Source organism: Enhydra lutris, unplaced genomic scaffold, assembly GCF_002288905.1.
Source record: "Enhydra lutris kenyoni isolate GAN:26980312 unplaced genomic scaffold, ASM228890v2 scaffoldscaffold18, whole genome shotgun sequence".
Taxonomy (NCBI): Eukaryota; Metazoa; Chordata; class Mammalia; order Carnivora; family Mustelidae; genus Enhydra; species Enhydra lutris.
This window is the reverse complement of record NW_019154102.1, coordinates 14,646,630-14,665,547: the sequence shown is the minus strand read 5'-3', so window position 1 is coordinate 14,665,547 and position 18,918 is coordinate 14,646,630. Positions and strand designations below refer to the sequence as shown.

Sequence of the window (18,918 nt, the reverse complement as noted above, 5' to 3'; positions counted from 1 at the left end):
TACACAGATTTTTGTGTAGATGTGGATTTCAATTCCTCTGTGATATATGCTGACTGTGCTTATAAAGCCATATGCAAAGTTGCATGTGTTCTATCAGAAGCTGCCATACTGTTTTCAGAATGGCTATATCATTTTGCCTTCCTATCAGCAGTATATGAAATACCTAGTTTCTCCTTATCCTTGCCAGCGTTGTCACTGTTTTTCATTTTAGCTGTTATAATAGATGTGTAGTACATTGTTGTAGTTTTCATTTGCATTTTCCTGATGGCTAATGATGTTGAGGATCTTTTTGTGTGTTAATTTTCCATCCATATATACTCTGGTGAAATATCTCTTCATGTCCTTTGTTGATTTTCCAACTGGACTTCTTAAAAATATATTTTTTTAAGTTTATGGGTATTCTTTGGAAATGCAAGTTTGTATTTTGTAAACATGAGGGAAATATTGCAAGACTATTTGATGACATTGTGAATGTTTAAATGTAGAGCTAGATCCAGAATGATGTGGTTGGATTATGCTAACATTCAAACACTGAGGGTATGGTGTTGAAATATGAATATAAAAAAGGAGGAAGGAGAAAAAAGGGAAAGGAAAGAGGGAAGATGGAAAAAAAGAAGGAAGGGAGAGGGAATAGAGAGAGAATATAGTGGAAGGAAGGAAGAGACAGGAATAGATAAAAATAATAGGAAGAACGAAGAAAGGTGATAAGTTAAGAGATACAGTGATTCCAAGGAGGAAGGTGAAATAAGTTAAAGCTAAGTACATCCTACCAACAAGGGCTTTTCGGGGGGGGCTAGAAAGTATTGCCAGGACTAATAACAAGTAGAGACTAAGGCAGACTATTAGAATGGTTTGGGGGATGAGTGTAATGAGTTGTAACCTGCAAAGAAAATGGAGAAAATTTGACTTCAACTGTATCTAAGCTGTTGGTGGTAGAATTAAAAGAGAATTGGAATCAAGGGATATGATTCTTCATCCCAGTTTTACCAAAGACTAAGGGGTCTTTGATGGGCTCTTTATCTGTAAAATGGTGATCAAACTCTTGGGAGTGTTGTAGCTATTAAAACAGTTATTAGAAAACACTTTTACATTTGTAAGTTACTCAAAAATAAAAATTGTGATTGCCAATTTAAAAAAGTTTGGGAAATAGCAGGACTGGAAAAGTTAAGTGAATACAGATATAACCATGATTTTGAAAAAAAGAAGTACTTTGCTAATTTACATAAAAGGAACTAGTTCATTACTAGTTTTTCATTAGTGTAGCCATCATTAGATACCAAGTAGGATATAGCAGGAGTCAGTAAATTCATATCCAGTTCACTTTATTTTTAAGGAATGAACACAAGCTTCCAAGGCATAGAGCTAACACCCTCCAGGTTAGAGAATGTGTCATCCCTGTATGTGTGTCACTGGTATTACTAGGGGCCAGGAAAAGGTCTGGCACACAGAGGTTGTCTTTGTCCTTTTGGGCCACACCGTCAAGATACCACTGACTGGATGGCTTATAAATAACAAAAATTTATTTTCCACAGTTCTGGCGGTTGGGAAGTCCAAGATCAAGGGTACCAGATTGGTCACATTTGGGTGAAGGCCATCTTCTGGTTTCATAGTCAACACATGTCCGCACAAGGTTGAAGGGGTGAGGGAGCCCTCTCAAGCCTCTTTTTTTAACAGCATTAATCTCATTCATAAGGGTCTGCCCTCATGACCTAATCACCTTCCAAAGGCCCTACCTAATGGTCCAGATGCCATCATGTTGAGAATTAGGTTTTCAAAACAAAAATTTTGGGGAGGCACATGATGTGATGAGCACTGGGTGTTATACACAACTAATGAATCATTGAACACTATGTCAAAAACTAATGATGTACTATATGTTGGCTAATTAAATTAAATTTAAAAATAAAAATCTCAGTGGATATCTATTAAAAATTTAAAAATTGAAAAAGAAATTTTGGAGGGACATAAGCATTCAGACCATAGTAGAGGTCATGTGCTCAACACTGGTTCCAGTCTCCTCTCCTCTTTGCTTTTGAACCCAGATTAAATCGGAACGATCAGTTTATGTAAATTTTTAATAGATTTATTAATCACAGATTTTCCTTCCTATATTCAACATACAGGCATACAGACCTACTTATTCAGCAGGAGAAACTGGAGGCAAACTCAGTTGAAGTTTCCATGAAGTGACACAGAAACATTTCTCAATACTTTTTAGATATATCTCCCTCTCTCAGCATGTTAAACTACTGTCTAACTGGTATTTCATCAGCTCAGCTATTATGGAAAGTCTTGATGTCCTTGGGACCAGAATATGTTGTCATATTTGTTCTCAGAAATCCTGACTGAACAGTTTTCTTTAGAGGAGTATTCTTTGTTAAGCAGTATTATTACTCTCCTTAGTAGGGCCCTAGCTTTTACTTATATTCTTATTTTAGAGTATACTTCCTGCCATTAATTTGGGGGTTTATATTTTTATTTTATATATATATTTTTTTATATTGATTTACTAACATTGAATTATTGAATTATTATTGAATTATTTTTCAACCTAGTGGGTTTTTTTAATATATTATAGTGTTATACTACAACATACTGTTATCAGTATCCATATAACAGCAATGAATGACTTCTACCATTATGTTTAGGGCGAAAGACTAATCTATTTCCAGCTTACTCATCATAACTGACAGAAGAAGGTCTCAAATATAGTATCTTTAATAAATATAACACCAACAATTTTACACCATCTCAATAATCTCAACAGCAGTTAGAGCCCCTGGTAAGTATTGATGAGGATATACTAGTTGGGAATTCTCCCTTAAGTCTTAATTTACAGTTCTAATATAACACTTACTGACTGAGGTTTTAGTTAGTTGTGGAGGTTGCACTCAATTTTTGAAAGGCCCAAACACTAGGGTCAGGTTTCAATCCCAGCTTCATAATTTAATGGATTCTTAAGCTCTTATTTCCATTTTATAGATGAGGAATTTACCAACTTTAAACATCATTTGCCAAGATTATAAATAATAAGTAACTAGCATATATTCAGTATTTGATAAGTGTGATAGCTACTATTGTTGTGTTTATGACCATTTCTCCTACTAGACTGTGAGTTGCTTAAGGTCAAGAACTAATGTCATTAGTTTTTCTAACCCTTTGAGTTCTAACACAGGAACTTGTGCATTAGGGGTATTTTTTAAGCACCTTATAAAAGTAAATGTACTTATAGGTGACAATGTAGCATATGATAACTTTTTAATTTAAAAGCTTGTAGGGTTAAAAATGGTAGAATTTTGGGTCCTTAACATGCTATAGAAGCCAAAGAGAGAACTGGCTCATCTCTTTATAGAGCCAAACATGGAAACCATTTGGTCATACCTTTTAAATAAATGCAACATAGCATTTCTTTTCTTTTTTTCCCCCACATTTTTTTCCTTCTTATTTACCTATAATGTATTATTTGGTTCAGAGGTATAGGTCTGTGAGTCATCAGTCTTACACAATTCACAGCTCTCATCATAGCACATACCCTCCCCAGTGTTTGTCACCCAGCCACCCTATCCCTTTCGGCCCCCTCCCCTCCACCAACACTCAGTGTGTTTCTTCAGATTAAGAGTCTCTTATGGTTTGTCTCCCTCCTCAGTCCCATCTTATTCCATTTTTTCCTCCCTTCCCCCCATGACACCCTGCCCTGCCTCTCAAATTCCTCATATCAGAGATCATATGATAATTGTCTTTCTCTGATTGACTTATTTCACTTAGCTTAATACCCTCTAGTTCCATCCATGTTATTGCAAATGGCAAGATTTTGGGGGTTTTGATAGCAACATAGTATTCCATTGTATATATGTACCACATCTTCTTTATCCATTCATCTGTTGATGGACATCTAGGTTCTTTCCATAGTTTGGCTATTGTGGACGTTGCTGATATAATCATGTGGGTGCATGTGCCCCTTCGGATCACTACATTTGTATCTTTAGGGTAAATACCCAGTAGTGCAATTGCTGGATTGTAGGGTAGCTCTATTTTCAACTTTTTGAGGTACCTCCATGCTGTTTTCCAGAGTGGTTGCACCACTCTATTATTGTATAATTATTGATGTGTTTCTTTGATTTTGTTATTAATTGGTTTATATAGTTGGCTGCTCCCTATTAGGGGCATATTTAAAATTGTTAGATCTTCTTGTTGGACAGACCCTTTGAGTATGATATAGTGTCCATCCTCATCTCTTATTATAGTCTTTGGCTTAAAATCTAATTTATCTGATATAAGGATTGCCACCCCAACTTTCTCTTGATGTCCATTAGCATGGTAAATTGTTTTCCACCCCCTCACTTTAAATCTGGAGGTGTCTTTGGGCCTAAAATGAGTTTCCTACGGGTAGCATATATATGGGTTTTGTTTTTTTAATCCATTCTGATACCCTGTATCTTTTGATTATGGCATTTCACCTACATTCAGGGTAACTATTGAAAGATATTAGTTTAGTGCCATTGTATTGCCTGTAAGGTGACTGTTACTGTATATTGTCTCTGTTCCTTTCTGGTCTATGTTATTTATAGGCTCTCTCTTTGCTTAGAGGACCCCTTTCAGTATTTCCTGTAGGGCTGGTTTGGTGTTTGCAGATTCTTTTATTTTTCGTTTATCCTGGAAGCTTTTTATTTTCAGTGACAGCCTAGCTGAATATAGTATTCTTGGCTGTATATTTTTCTTGTTTAGTGATGAATATATCATGCCAGTCTTTTCTGGCCTCCCAGGTCTCTGTGGATAGGTCCACTGCCAATCTAATATTTCTGCCATTGTATGTACAGACCTCTTGTCCCAAGCTGCTTTCAGGATTCTCTTTGTCACTGAGACTTGTAAGTTTTACTGTTACTTGATGGGATGTGGACCTACTTCTATTGATTTTGAGGGGGGGAGGTTTCTGTGCCTCCTGGATTTTGACGCTTATTCCCTCCACCAAATTAGGGAAGTTCTGTGCTGTAATTTGCTCCAATATACTTTTTTTTTCCTTAAGGGGAAATTGGAGGGGGAGACAAACCATGAGAGTCTGATCCAATATACTTCTGCCCCTCTCGCTCTTTCTTCTTTTTCTGGGATCCCAATTATTCTAATACTGTTTCATCTTATGGTATCACTTACCTCTCGAATTCTCGCCTCATGGTCCAGTAGTTGTTTATCTCTCTTTTTCTCAGCTTCTTTATTCGCCATCATTTGGTCTTCTATATCACTAATTCTCTCTTCTGCCTCATTTATCCTAGCAGGAAGAGCCTCCATTTTTTATTGCACTTCATTAATAGCTTTTTTGATTTCAACTTGGTTAGATTTTAGTTCTTTTATTTCTCCAGAAAGGGGCTCTCTAGTATCTTCTATGCTTTTTTCAAGCCCAACTAGAATCTTCTGACATATTACTAATGTCCATATTGATTAGGTCCCTAGCCATCGGTACTGCCTCTTGTTCTTTTTTTTTTTTTTTTGAGGCCGCCTTCTCATTTTATCCAGAGAAGAATAGATGAATGAGAGAACAAAATACTGAAAGGGTAGCAATGACCCCAGGAAAGTCTACACTAACTAAATCAGAAGAGGCCAAAAACTGTTGGGGGGGAGAGAAGAAAGAAAAAATATATATATATACACACACACATATATGCATATACATATATACACACACATACATATATGGTTAGATCTCTAGATGTATAGAGACCCATATGTATTAGATCTGTGTGTGTATATTAGATTAGATTGGTAAATAGAACAAAGCAACACAGTTGATTTTGGGTATATTTTGGTCTGTTAGAAGAAAGTGCCTCCCAAAATTTTAAAGAAAAACATATATATATATATTCAAAAATAAGGGTAAACACAATGAAGGGATGGAATATGACTGTAAAGATGAAAATTAAAAAAGGACTTGATAAGAAGTTGGTTGATAAAAAAAGAGAATGTGATTAGGCTGGAGACTAGAAAAAGCTATATGCTAGATTTAGGGTATATTTTGATCTGTTAGAATAAACTTATCCCAAAATTTTAAAGAAAGAAAAACTTGAGGCTCCTGGGTGGCTCAGAGGGTTAAGCCTCTGCCTTCGGCTCAGGTCATGAACTTAGGGTCCTGGGATCAAGCCCTGCATCGGGCTCTCTTCTCAGCAGGGAGCCTGCTTACCTCTCTCTCTCTGCTTGCCTCTCTGCCTTCTTGTGATCTTTCATTCTCTTGTCAAATAAATAAATAAATAAAAATTTTAATTAAAAAAAGAAAAACTTATATGTCTACACAAAATAAGGTTAAATACAATGAAGGGATATAATATGACTATAACAATGAAAATTTTAAAATATTTTTTAAAAGTTATTGATAAGATAAAATAGATAAAAGTTAAAATATGAAAGAAGAAAAATTTTAAAAATAGAATAAGAAAAAAATAAAATTTAAAAACTTAACTTTGAAAGACTAAAGATTCATGGGGAAAAAGCCATGAATTTTATGTGCTGTCATCTCCTAGCTCTGGAGTTTTGCAGTTCTCCTTGATCGGTGAACTTGGTCTTGGCTGGATGGTCTTGCTTATCTTCTGGGGAGGGGTCTGTTGCAGTCACTCTCAGATGTCTTTGCCTGACGTGGAATTGCACCTCCCTTGCCAGGGGCCAGGCTAAGTAATCTGCTTTTGCTCTCTGTAGCTTTTATTCCCTAAGTGCTTCCCATAGAACTTTGGGAGAGGAGAATGAAGATGGTGGCCTCCCAGTCTCCAACCCAGAGGAGCTGAGAGCTTGGGGCCCCCTTCCTCAGTGCGCACGCAGAGAAAAGCAGTCGATCCCTCCCGTCTCCCTGTTCTCTGGCTGTCCTCCATGCTCACCCAGCACATGACCAACTGTTTCTGTCTCTAGCACATGTCCCTGTTTGGAGTCTCCAAACCCAGCAGATTCCTGCAGCGTTCTCCCGTGCCCCTCTTCCTGGTCAAGGAAGGGCGGTCTCTGGATCTGCCAGAGAGGTCCCTGCTCAAAGAGCAATAGCTCAGTTGTGCCAGCGATCACAGTTTATGGCAACCCCAAGCTGAGACCCCACTCCTCGGCTCTGTCTTTGCAGCCAGTTTCCCCGCTCTCATACCCGGAAGCTCTGCCACACTCAGGCACCCCATCTCTTTCTGTGACCCCAAGGGACCTGAGACCACACTGTCCCAGAGAGGGATCCACACCCCACTTAGGCACTGGAGTGCCATTCCTCAGTGGACCTGATTTCTAAAAGTTCTGATTTTGTGCTCTGCTGTTCATCCACTTGTCAGGAGCTGGCCCCTCCCCCCACAGTCTATCTTCCCGAGTATAGCCTCGGATTCACTTCCCCACACATCCTACATTCCAGAAAGTGGTCACTTTTCTGTTCCTAGAATTGTTGCTGTTCTTTTCTTCAATCTCCTGTTGAGTTTGTAGGTGTTCAGAATGGTTTGATAACTACCTAGTTGAATTTCTGAGACCCGACGAAATTTAGGTCTCCTGCTCCTCCTTCATCTTACTCCTCTCACCACATGGCATTTCTGATCTGGAACTCAGAAACCCAAGAACCACAGACCTGATCTAAAAAAAAAAAAAAAAAAAAAAGGACCTATAAGCCTGTAGCACATAGTTCATTCTCTCCTATTGGTATTAGAACGGTGTTATGGAAGAGGGTTTAAGTTTTGGAGCCAGATTGCTATATAAGTAGCAATGGGACCTTGAGCAGGTTTAAAGTTGCCAGTCTTATTTAGCAAATAAAAATAAAAGATGCCTAGTTAATTGTGAATTTCAGGTAATATAGAATTATCTAGTATAGGTAAGTCCCAAATATTGTATGGGATATGGACACTAAAGAATTATTCAGGGCACCTGTTGGTTAAGCATCTGCCTTCAGCTCAGGTCATGATCTCAGGGTCCTAGGATCAAGCCCTGCATCGGGCTCCCTGCTCAGTGGGGAGTCTGCTGCTCCCTCTCCCTTTGCCCCTGCCCCCTGCTCCTTCTCTCTCTCTCAAATAAATAGATGCTTTAAAAAATAAAAAAATTATTCATTATCTGAAACTCAAATTTAACTGGGTATTCTATATTTTGTATGGCAACTTTTACTTAACCTCTCTGTGCTTGAGTTTTCTCATTATTAAATGGAATATAACGATAGTACCAATCTGATAAGGTTGTTATGAAGATTACATCAGTTAATACATAGAAAGTACTTAGAATAGTAACTAGTATAGAGAAAATCTCAATAAATGATACTTTGCTATTGTTGATGGGGTTATGATATTTATTGAAGATATTTCTGAGGCCTTTTTCTGTCAGCTGTGATAATTAATTAATGCATAGAGTGAGACTCCACAAGGCTAGGCAAAAGACAATGACTAGACAGGTCCATGTCTCCCAGGAATGGACCTGCCTATGAATGCCTGCTTCATTCATTGGCTGGGTACAGCTTGGGGGAATGTAGCCTCAGTGTAGGTGCAGTGATGTATTTCACATCACAATAGCCAATGCTATTGATCCATTTTGTTTCCTGAAGTCAGAGGTCTCAGAGGTGCATTCTCATGAATACCAATGTACAGATCTCTTTTTCACATAGGTCCAGAGAGCAACTACTCTTTGGAAACTGGAGTTATAAAAGGGAAGTTAGTAAGATAAAACTATATCCATTGTCACTGAATTGCATCTCATGGCTGCAAGTAGTATTCATCCTCTCCCTCACTACTATCTACTTTCTGTCTTTTTGGACTGTTTGCCATCTCCAGGCTTTTCCACTTCATTGAGTACTGGCCATTGTGGGTTGTTGTGGTTGGTTTTTTCCCCCAGGCTTTTAAAAGCCATTCCACTAGCAATTTATCCCAGCAGCCTGGAGTCCTGGATAGGATGTTAAATTCCATATCCTAAAAGAGTGCTCCCCACATTAATGAATTCTTATTTATCCTATCTTCCATTCCACATCCCGTTTTTTTACTGGCACATGCTGGCTAAATCTTGCAACTCTTTAAGTGTGTGGTCTCCTAGTTTATCATATCTATCATGTTCCCACCTGGACTGTGCTGAGTTTTAACCCCAGTTATCAGGCTAGCATCCAGGAGAGGGGTAGGAGCATTTCCTGAGGGTAGGGAATATTTGTTGGATTATGGGGAGAGTTCTCTACAGAATCTTCTACCGCAGTGGATTGCTAGCTCAGATTCAGGGGGTCTGCACCGTCAACACTCTCAAAGGCATATATCCACATGTACCCATCCCAGATATCAGGATCCCATGTGTTTTTAAACAGGGCTTTGACCCAAAGGTAGACTTCCCTGCCTTGGTGGTACATCCAAATGTCTCTAGAATTCTATGACTCTAACAGTTAGGTCTCCCATCTGTCAGCTGTGTCTGCTTTTCAAATGCAGAAGATAAGTACCTCTGTAAGCTAGTAAAGTGGCTCCCTGGCTAGTAACTGTTAGATAATAACATTCTAACAGAATGTTAGAAAAAGGAAAGAAATGGAAAGGAAAGAGCACTCAGTCTCTCATTATGCTTCCTTAGGGCATAAATATAACTTAGTAGTAATCAGCCTATTCCATTGTCTACTTAGTAAGTATTGCCTATCCACAGCCTCCACCACCCACCAAAGTACACCACAGAACAGTTCTAAAGAAAGTTCTAAGGCTTTATGAGTTCAGAAGTCATCAAGCATCTTGCCCATCTGAAGAATCCCATGTCACTCAGGAATGGTATCTCAGGATCTCAACTTAATATCTCAACTGCCCACAGTCACTACACAGGAGCAGCTTGTGGAAAGTGTAGCCTTAATGGGAAAACACAATGATACATTTCGAAATGCAGCAGCTGGGGCTGTCAGTCAGTTATACTTCCTGCAGTAGGAGATCTGAGAGAGATATTCTCATGAGTGCCACATTGAGTTCTATAAATAGAAGTGGGAGAGATGACATGAAAACAGCAGAATAGGGAGCTCCAAGAATCAGTCCTTCCACTGAAGCAATCATTAAGCAAACAAAACTGGCAGAATTAAGTTAAACTCTAGAATCTAATTTAAAAACTTATAACAATCAGAGTACTTAATAAAGACAGGGGATGTTAAATATTGTGCTGATTCTCAGAAATTCAAAAGGCATTTTTGTTTATCTGCTGTCCCCCATTCCCCAGTATGACAGTGGCCATGAAGACAGTGGTCAGCATTTCTGTTACCTAGGTGTTACCTAGCTGGTGCCAAATGGCCATGATGGACCTTGTTCTAAAACACTGTGGTTATGCATTTTGCATTTTGACCAGTCTTTGGTTTCCAGAGGGACCAATGCACAGGCTTGGTTTTGTTTTGCCTCCAACTAGCCAGAACAGCATCTCTGACAAAAATATTCACATATGTGAAAAGCATTTAAAGACATATAACATGCATAGCTGTCTCAGGCAAGAGATGGAGAATGAGCAAAGCAGCAGTTGGACCAACAGATCTGGGAAAGAGAAGACTGAGGAGAAAATATTTGGGGCATAAATTCCTTGAAGGGCTACCATATATACCAGGGAATCACAGGTACAAGACACATGCCTAAAACTGGTTACATGCTCAGTAAGACCTGAACCTCTGGACCTAAGTCTCAAGGACGACCTTGGGCTCTGCATAAGCAAGCAGGAAAGGCTAAGACAGAATTGTATGTAGGTAATTTGGCTAAGCAATGAAGGAGTGTCCTTGCTCCAAGCCAATCTACAACGACTGGGAGAGTGGTTTGTTGCTTCAGGATTTAAAAAAAAAAAAGTTCTATCTGGTCATCTGTCAGGAGTTTTAAAAATATCTGGCAGATTGCTGAGATAATGAAACAGATGTTAGTGATCACACATGACAAACAATATAGGCCTTGCAAAAACAGTTTGGGAATGTCAATAAACAACTGGATGAGTGCTCTCAATAGCACAGAAAAACCTGGAGAGGGGAAGAATCTGATTTCCAGAGTTATCACATTATGATATTCAAAATGTCTAATTTCAGAAAATGTATATGGAAAGGCATACAAAGAAGCAGGCAAGTATGGCCCATTCACAGGAAGAAAAAATAAAGTCAACAGCATCCCAGGGGAAGCCCAAGCTTTGGGCTTATTAGACAATGACTTTATATCAACTGTGAGCTTAAATGAACTCAAAGAGCTAAAGGAAACCATAGACTATGAACCAGAAGGGTGATGTCTTACCAGACAGAGAATGCAATAAAGAGACCAAAATTATAGATAGGAATTTAATAGAAAATTTTCATCTGTAAAATATAATAGCTGAAATGAAAAATTCACTAGATTGGCTCAACAGATTTGAGCAGGCAGAAGAATCTGTGAATGTTAAAATAGGACAATTATCAAGTTAGAGGAGCAGAGGAAAAAAAAAGAATGAAGAAAAATTAGTAGAACCTGAGCAACTTCTGGGGTACAGGCATTATGGCATTCTGCACGAATCTACATATCCAAGGAACACGACAAAATTCAAATAGAATCAGTTCAGCAAGAGCCACATCAAAACACATTATAATCAAAATTCAGAAGCCAAAAAGAGAATCTTGAAAGTGTGAAGCAGAAAGGAACTTATCTTGTAGACAAGATCCTCAGTAATATTGACAGCTTATTTTTCATTAGAAACCTGGAGGTCAGAAAGTGGTGGGATGGCATTTAAAATGTATGAGAAAAACCATAAATCAAGAATTCTACACCTGATCTTAGAAGAAAAGCTATCAACTCATGATATTAGTTGTGGGTTTTTCATATATGTTTCTCTGACATCAGGAACAAGATAAGAATGTCCACTCTCACCACTTTTTTCAATCTAGTACTCGAAGTCCTAGCTGCAGCAGTCAGACAAGAAAGTGAAATAAAAGGCATTCAAATGGGTAAGGAAGAAGTAAAACTTCCATTATTTGTAGACAACATGATACCAAATATAGAAAACTCTAAAGACCACCAAATAACTACTAGACCTGATAAATGAATTCAGCAAAGTTACAGGATAAAAAATTCATATACAAAAATCTGTTACATTTCTATACACTAATTATGAAATAGCAGAAAGGAAAATTAAAAAAAATTTACATTTGCACCAAAAAGAATAAAATACCTAGAAATAAACTTAACCAAGGAGGTGAAAGACCTGTACTTTGAAAACTATAAAACACTCATCAAAGAAATTAAGCAAATGGAACAAATGGAAAGATATTTTACACTTATGGAGTAGAAGAACCAATATTGTTAAAATGTTCATACTACCCAAAGCAATCTGCACATTCAATGTAATCCTTATCAAAATTCCAATGGTACTATTCATAGAACTAGAACAAATAATCCTTACATTTGTATGGAACCACAAAAGAACCTGAGTAGCCAAAGCAATTTTGAGAAAGAAGAACAAAGCTGGGAACACAGTCCCAGATTTTAGATATACTATAAAGCTGTAGCAATCAAAAGAGTATGATACTGGCACAAAAATAGGCACATAGATCCACGGAACAGAATAAACAGCCCAGAAATAAACCTATAGGGGCGCCTGGGTGGCTCAGTGGGTTAAAGCCTCTGTCTTCGGCTCAGGTCATGATCTCAGGGTCCTGGGATCAAGCGCCACATCGGGCTCTCTGCTGAGCGGGGAGCCTGTTTCCTCCTCTCTCTCTCTCTGCCTGCCTCTCTGCCTGCTTGTGATTTCTCTCTCTGTGTGTCAAATAAATAAAAAATCTTAAAAAAAAAAAAAAAAAGAAAGAAAGAAACCTATACTTCTATGGTCAAATAATCTACAACAAAGAAGACAAGAATATACGATGGGGAAAAGACGTTCTCTTCAACAAATAGTGCCAGGAAAACGGGATAGCAACATGCAGCAGAATGAAACTGGACGACTTTCTTAGACCATACACAAAAAATAAACTCAAAGTGGATTAAAGACCTAAATGTGAGACCTGAATCCACAAAATTCTTGAAGTGGACATAGATAGTAAAATTTGTCAACATAGGCTGTAGAAACAACATTGTACATATGTCTCCTTAGGCAAGAGAAGTAAAAGTTAAACTATTGGGACTACACCAAAATAAAAAGCTTTTGCACAGCAAAGGAAAGCATCAACAGGACAAAAGGGCAGCCTAGTGAATGAGTGAAAGTATTTGCAAATCATATAGAAGATCAAAGGTTAATATCCCAATGCTAAGTGAATAAGTGAAATAAGTCAGAGGAAAGATAATTATCATATAATATCACTCATATGTGGAATTGAAGAAACAAAACAGATGAACCTAGGGGAGAGGAAGGAAAAAAATTAGAGGAAAACAGGGAGGCAAACCATAGGAGACTCTTAACTATAGGGAACAAACTGAGGGTTGTAGGAGGGGAGGTCTGTGGGAGGGTAGAGTAACTGGGTGATGGACATTAAGGAGGGCATTTGAAGTAATGAGCACTGGGTGTTGTATGAAAGTGATGAATGACTGAATTCTACCTCTGAAACTAATAATACGATATGTATTAATGAAATTGAATTTAAATAAAAAAGTTTTAAAAAGGGGTAAAGAAAGCATATATGAACTATAAGATACCACAAGGAAAAACAACCTGTGAAATTACTTTCCATCATAGTAGCTTGTTTTCTTGTGCATTTGGTGATTTTTTTTTTTTTTAAGATTTACTTATTTTAGAGAGAGCACACAAGCAGGGAAAAGGGCAGAAGGATAGAAAGAGAATCCCAAGCAGACTCCCTGCAGGGAGTCTGATGCAGGGCTCCATCTCATGACCTGAGATCATGACCTGAGTTGAAATCAAGAATCAGACACATAACCAACTGAGCCATCTAGGCACCTCTGCATTTGGTAGTTTTTTATTGTGAGCTTGTATTTGTTTTATTCTAATTGATGGTAATCCTGGGGATTTCTATAAAAAATGCTTTAATCCAGGGGTGCCTGGCTGGCTCAGTTGGTAGATTATCGGACTGTAGGTCTTGGGGTCACAGAGCCTACTTTAAAAAAACTGCTTTAATCCAGACATGAATTTTTTTTAATGCCAAAGTTAGGTGCACTATATCCTGGGAATATTTTAACTCCTGGTTTAATCAGAAGTCTTGGGTTTGGCACCTTTACCTTGAGACTTATTCAGGGCTCAGTCACTTGAATGTGATGGCCCTTAGAGGAGTAGTACCTCTCCCTGCCCTCCAGTATTTGCTTTCTGTTCAGGAATCTTTACTGTAGTTTTAATGAAGGGATTTAATTTGGTTACTATTTTTTTATTGAGGCTAGGGGGCCCTTGGAGAGATTTTCTTAATTTTTTAGAATTCTGTGATGTACTTTAATGTGTGTTTTATAGGCAGTCTAGTTGGGAGCTCCCTTTGGTATTTCTGGTTGATCATGCTGCCAGATGCCAATCCTTATTCTTTCATTTAATCATAGTGCCCTTCGTTACCTCTCACCTAGAAGGAAGATACATCACATCTTGCCCCTCTTAATTTCACTCTCTCCAATTTTAATTTATCCTGTATATGATTGCCAACTTTATGTATCAATGAACATGTTAGACATTTTAAATTCAAGGTACCTAGAAATAAGAGTTTTGGGCTCAGGAAAGATAGGGATCCTAGAGATGTGTGAGTCATTGATATATTTATCAATGCCATGGAGTGGGTAAGATTAGTGGGGAGACTAGAGTAGTGAGTGTAAATTAAAGAGTACAATAACACATCAACTTCATGGAGTAGGCCGAGGGAAAAAAAAACTAGGAAAGGAGACTAAGAAGATGAAATGCCAGAAATTGGAAAACAAAAGAATGGCATCTCCAAATGGAAGGAAAGGGGGGTTTAAAGGAAGGGAAATTTATACGTTTAGATGTGGCCAGAAGGGCATGCAAGAGAAGGACTTACCATTTGTTTGATCTTTAGAAGGTGGACGATTACTATTGCCAGAAAATTTTCAGTGTAGTGGGATCATATGCAAAATAGCAGTGATTGTATGAACAAGTAGTACAACTTGTTATAATCCTCTGTCCTCTTTCTCTTTACATCCTACCTCCAGTGAATATACAATGAATCAGTCAGTAAGCTTCCTGGAACAAAAATAAACACAGTTACTTTCTGATCTTCCATAGTTGAAAGAAGTTCAAGTAAATACTGGAGAGGCTAGTAAGAAGGGCAAAGGAGGAGATTGGGGATAATAGTCATTAATTTGTGTTGGACTTGACTTACTGTAACTATTTTATTAATAAAATTTATATAATCTGTTAATACTAATATTCCATATTTCTCATATGTTTTAGTTGAAGTATTTATATTTTACACTATTATATTTCACAATATGAAACAGAGAACAGGGAACAACTTGGTTACTTAACTGCTTGTTTCTGGAACCAGAAAAACTCACAATTATATCTGTGTAAATCTCAGCATTCAGATAAAACAACAACAACAACAACAACAACAAAAAACAACCTCCTAAACCTCTGTGCAAAAAATATGTGATTGTGACATGCTTTACTCTCAAAATCTTAAACTTTCTGTAAAGGTAATTAAATTGTAGTTTTCATGTATCTTAGCATAAATTGAAACTTTCACCATAAAGAATTATTGAAGTTATACTTCAGGGAAAGAGGATATGATTGTGAAAAAAGAGTAGACAAGTATTACTTCACATATTTAGAAAATACTTTAAAATATTTGGAAACCACTTACTGTCACTTTAGAATAGCCTAGAATGTTTTTTTTTTCCAAAACTCACAAATATAACTTTTGTAATAATACATTTGACTTCTCACCTTTTACCCAAGAAACACCAAAGTGTAATTATTTCATTTGTTACCTTTATCCTGCTACATTTTCCATATCCTTATACTTTTCTCTTATAAAACACAATAAATTTAAAAATTATGAGAGACCTATTTCCTAAGTCAGCCTTTCCCTATACTCAGCAGCATCTGCTCTGGGTTCTACTTATCCCTGAAAGTTGCATTGAAGGCCTCTATAGGCTCTTTGCCTCAGTTCCTCATAAGTGCAATAACATTTCATATAGAAATCCCAACAGGCAAATTCCCTACTGTTTGAAAATACCTTTCCCCATCAGAAGAACGAAAAACAATAACACATAAATACATTAAACTAGCAGCTCTCTCATTTTATGGTTTTGTTCACAACTAACATGTAATATTTCTTTCCTTTCATATAGGTACCAGAGATTTGAAAAGGCATTTCTGTTAGCTGTTGACATTGGTGCTCGCGACCTGTTTATGGTGAGTCATTCCCAGAGATGATTTTGTCCCTTCAGTTCTAAGGCTGAGTAAGTTGTCAGCTTTTGTGACCATTAAAAAGGATTAGTGTCATTTGTGCCTTAGACACATGGTGGGAAAGCATTATTCCATCTTGGCTTGCAGCTTTCCCTTCATGAAACTGGTCAATAGCCATCTAGTCTCTTTTGACTTGTTGACATTTTCCTTGCCAGGGCCCAAAGGATATTTTATGTTTTCTAAGAATTTATAATTCTTGAACTTTTTTCTTCATGTACTTTGATGTGAGGGGATGACACCTTTCTATCTAATAAGCTTAAATGTCTTTTTAATCCATCCTCTAAAGTATAGCTACAGCAGCTAGGACATAAGGCAAAATATGTACAATAGATTTTGAATGTGCTTAGTTTGTCCCTTAGATTTTAGTGTGAAGTAACAAATTTTTATGGATGTTCTCACTTGTATTTTTAAAGTAACCACAGGGCAAAGTAGATCCAGGGGTTTATAAATTCACATACACTTTAATCCTCCCATTTATTAGCTAATAGCAGTAAAATTGGCAGTTTCTTACAGATCTCTGTGCTCTGTATCAGTTTCTTACAAGATCTTTTACCACAATGTCACAGTGAGATCAGATGAAGGTGGTGTTCCTCTTCTGGTTTCCTAGCATATTCTGTTCCACAGAAACTTCACTGTCATCAAAGAAACAATAAAGCAAAAGCTTCTTAAAAACAAAAAAAATTCTGGAAGGCTCTTTTACCTGAATATTCTGCACAATGAAGACATTTTTGTAGTTTAAGCATTGATTCTTTAGATGTTAAAATGGGTTCTTGGCTTTAGGTCACTTGTCTTTGGAATAAGTTTGTTGCTTGAATTCTAGCTTTGCATCATTCATTTAAATTGCACTTTCATTGATCATGAAGAAAACCTTTCTAATTACTTCAAAAGTATGAACCTTCTGTTATTTAGCATCTGTATTTTGTGTTTTGTTCTGTCAAATTGAACAGGCATTTTCATATATTGAGGGAAGGTTTTACTATTTGGCCAATATCTGTGCATGTTGACATCACAGTTCAGGAGTTATAACACTTTTTTGATTTTTTTCATCTCACTGGCTTTATCTCTACTTTTTCACCTCTGCCTCTATTCACTCCAGTAAAGGTAGCTTTTCTTCATATTTCTTTACTTGCAAGGTTGTTTTTGGGTCTAAGGACAATGTACTGAAAGACTTTGTAAACTGGTAAATAGTATACAGATATCATGTGTTACTACTGTTAAGACAGAGCAACTATTGTTATTACATGGCTATGTAAATAGTGAAGACCTTAAACAGGGCCTGAATTATACGAATGTAAAGGAGGGGATATTTTGTAAGCAAAATCAAGATGATTCATCAAGACCTTAGCTGAAAATAGAATATTTTGATTGTAAGAATAAATAATGCTATAATAGAAAGTAAACAATATCATAAAGTATAGAGAAAAAGTAAAATCCACTTGAAATCTTCTAGTCTAGAAATTCACATCCTCTAAAATACCTCTATGTGAATATGTATGTGTGTTTGTGTGTGTATACTGTACTTTTTGTTTATAACTTGAGTTTTTTCATTCAGCAATATAGTTTTCCATATTGGTAAACATAAGTCTATCATTTCTTCAATGTTTATATTCTATTTTATGGGGATAAAAACAGGCATATGGATAAATGGAACAGATTAAGGGGCCCAGAAATGAATCCACATTTACGGGTCAGCTAGTCTTTGACAAAGACCATACAACAGGATAGAATAGCCTTTTCAGTAAGTAGTGGTAGGCAAATTGGCTATGCACATGCAAAAGAATGAACCGGACCTTATATCACTCACAAAAACTAACTAAAAATGAATTGAAGACTTAAATGTAAGACCTGAAACCATAAAACTTCTAGAAGAAAACATCAAGAAAAAGCTGTTTTACACTGGTCTTGGTGATGTTTTTTCTGTGTCTGTTTTGTTTTTATAAGACAACAAAAGCATAGGCACAAAAACTAAAATATAAGTGGGACTAGGGGTGTCTGGGTGATTCAGTCAGTTGAGCATCTTATTTTGATCTTGGCTCAGATCTTGATCTTATGGTCATGGGTTCAAGCCCCACATTAAAAAAAAAAAAAGGTGGGATTGGGAGGGAGACAAACCATAAGACACTCTTAATCTCACAAAACCAACTGACGGTTGCCAGGGGTAGGGTGGTAGGGAGAGGGTGGTTGGGTTATGGACACTGGGGAGGGTATGTGCTATGGTGAGTGCTGTGACGTGTGTAAGCCTGACAATTCACAGACCTGTACCCCTGGGGCTAATAATACATTATATGTTAATCAAAAATTTTTTAAAATACAAATAAAATAAAATAAATGGGACTGTGTCAAACTAAAAAAAGCTTCTACACAGTAAATGAAATAGTCAAAATAGTGAAAGGGCAATCTACAAATGGGAGAAAATATTTGAAAATCATATATCTGATAAGGAGTTAATATCCAAACTATATGAGGAACTAATAGAAATCAGTAACAAAATAAATCAAATTATTCAATTAAAAAATGAACAAAGGACCTGAAAAGACATCTTTCCAAAGAAGACATGCAACTGTCCAACAGGTACATGAAAAGGTATTCAACATCACTAATCACCTGGGAAGTGCAAATCAAAACCACAATCTGTTAACACCTCATACCTGTTAGGAT

The 18,918-nt window shown here is 37.1% G+C and overlaps 1 protein-coding gene across 1 annotated transcript in view; it reads left to right on the top strand.

Annotated features, from left to right (window-relative positions):
• The window catches only part of LOC111148096 (WD repeat containing planar cell polarity effector), a 445,955-nt gene that overhangs the window by 231,388 nt on the left and 195,649 nt on the right, over positions 1-18,918 (top strand). The window contains exon 13 of the mRNA XM_022504499.1: positions 16,143-16,206. Within this exon, the coding sequence (XP_022360207.1) occupies positions 16,143-16,206 (64 nt within the window). The remainder of the gene's footprint in view (positions 1-16,142; positions 16,207-18,918) is intronic.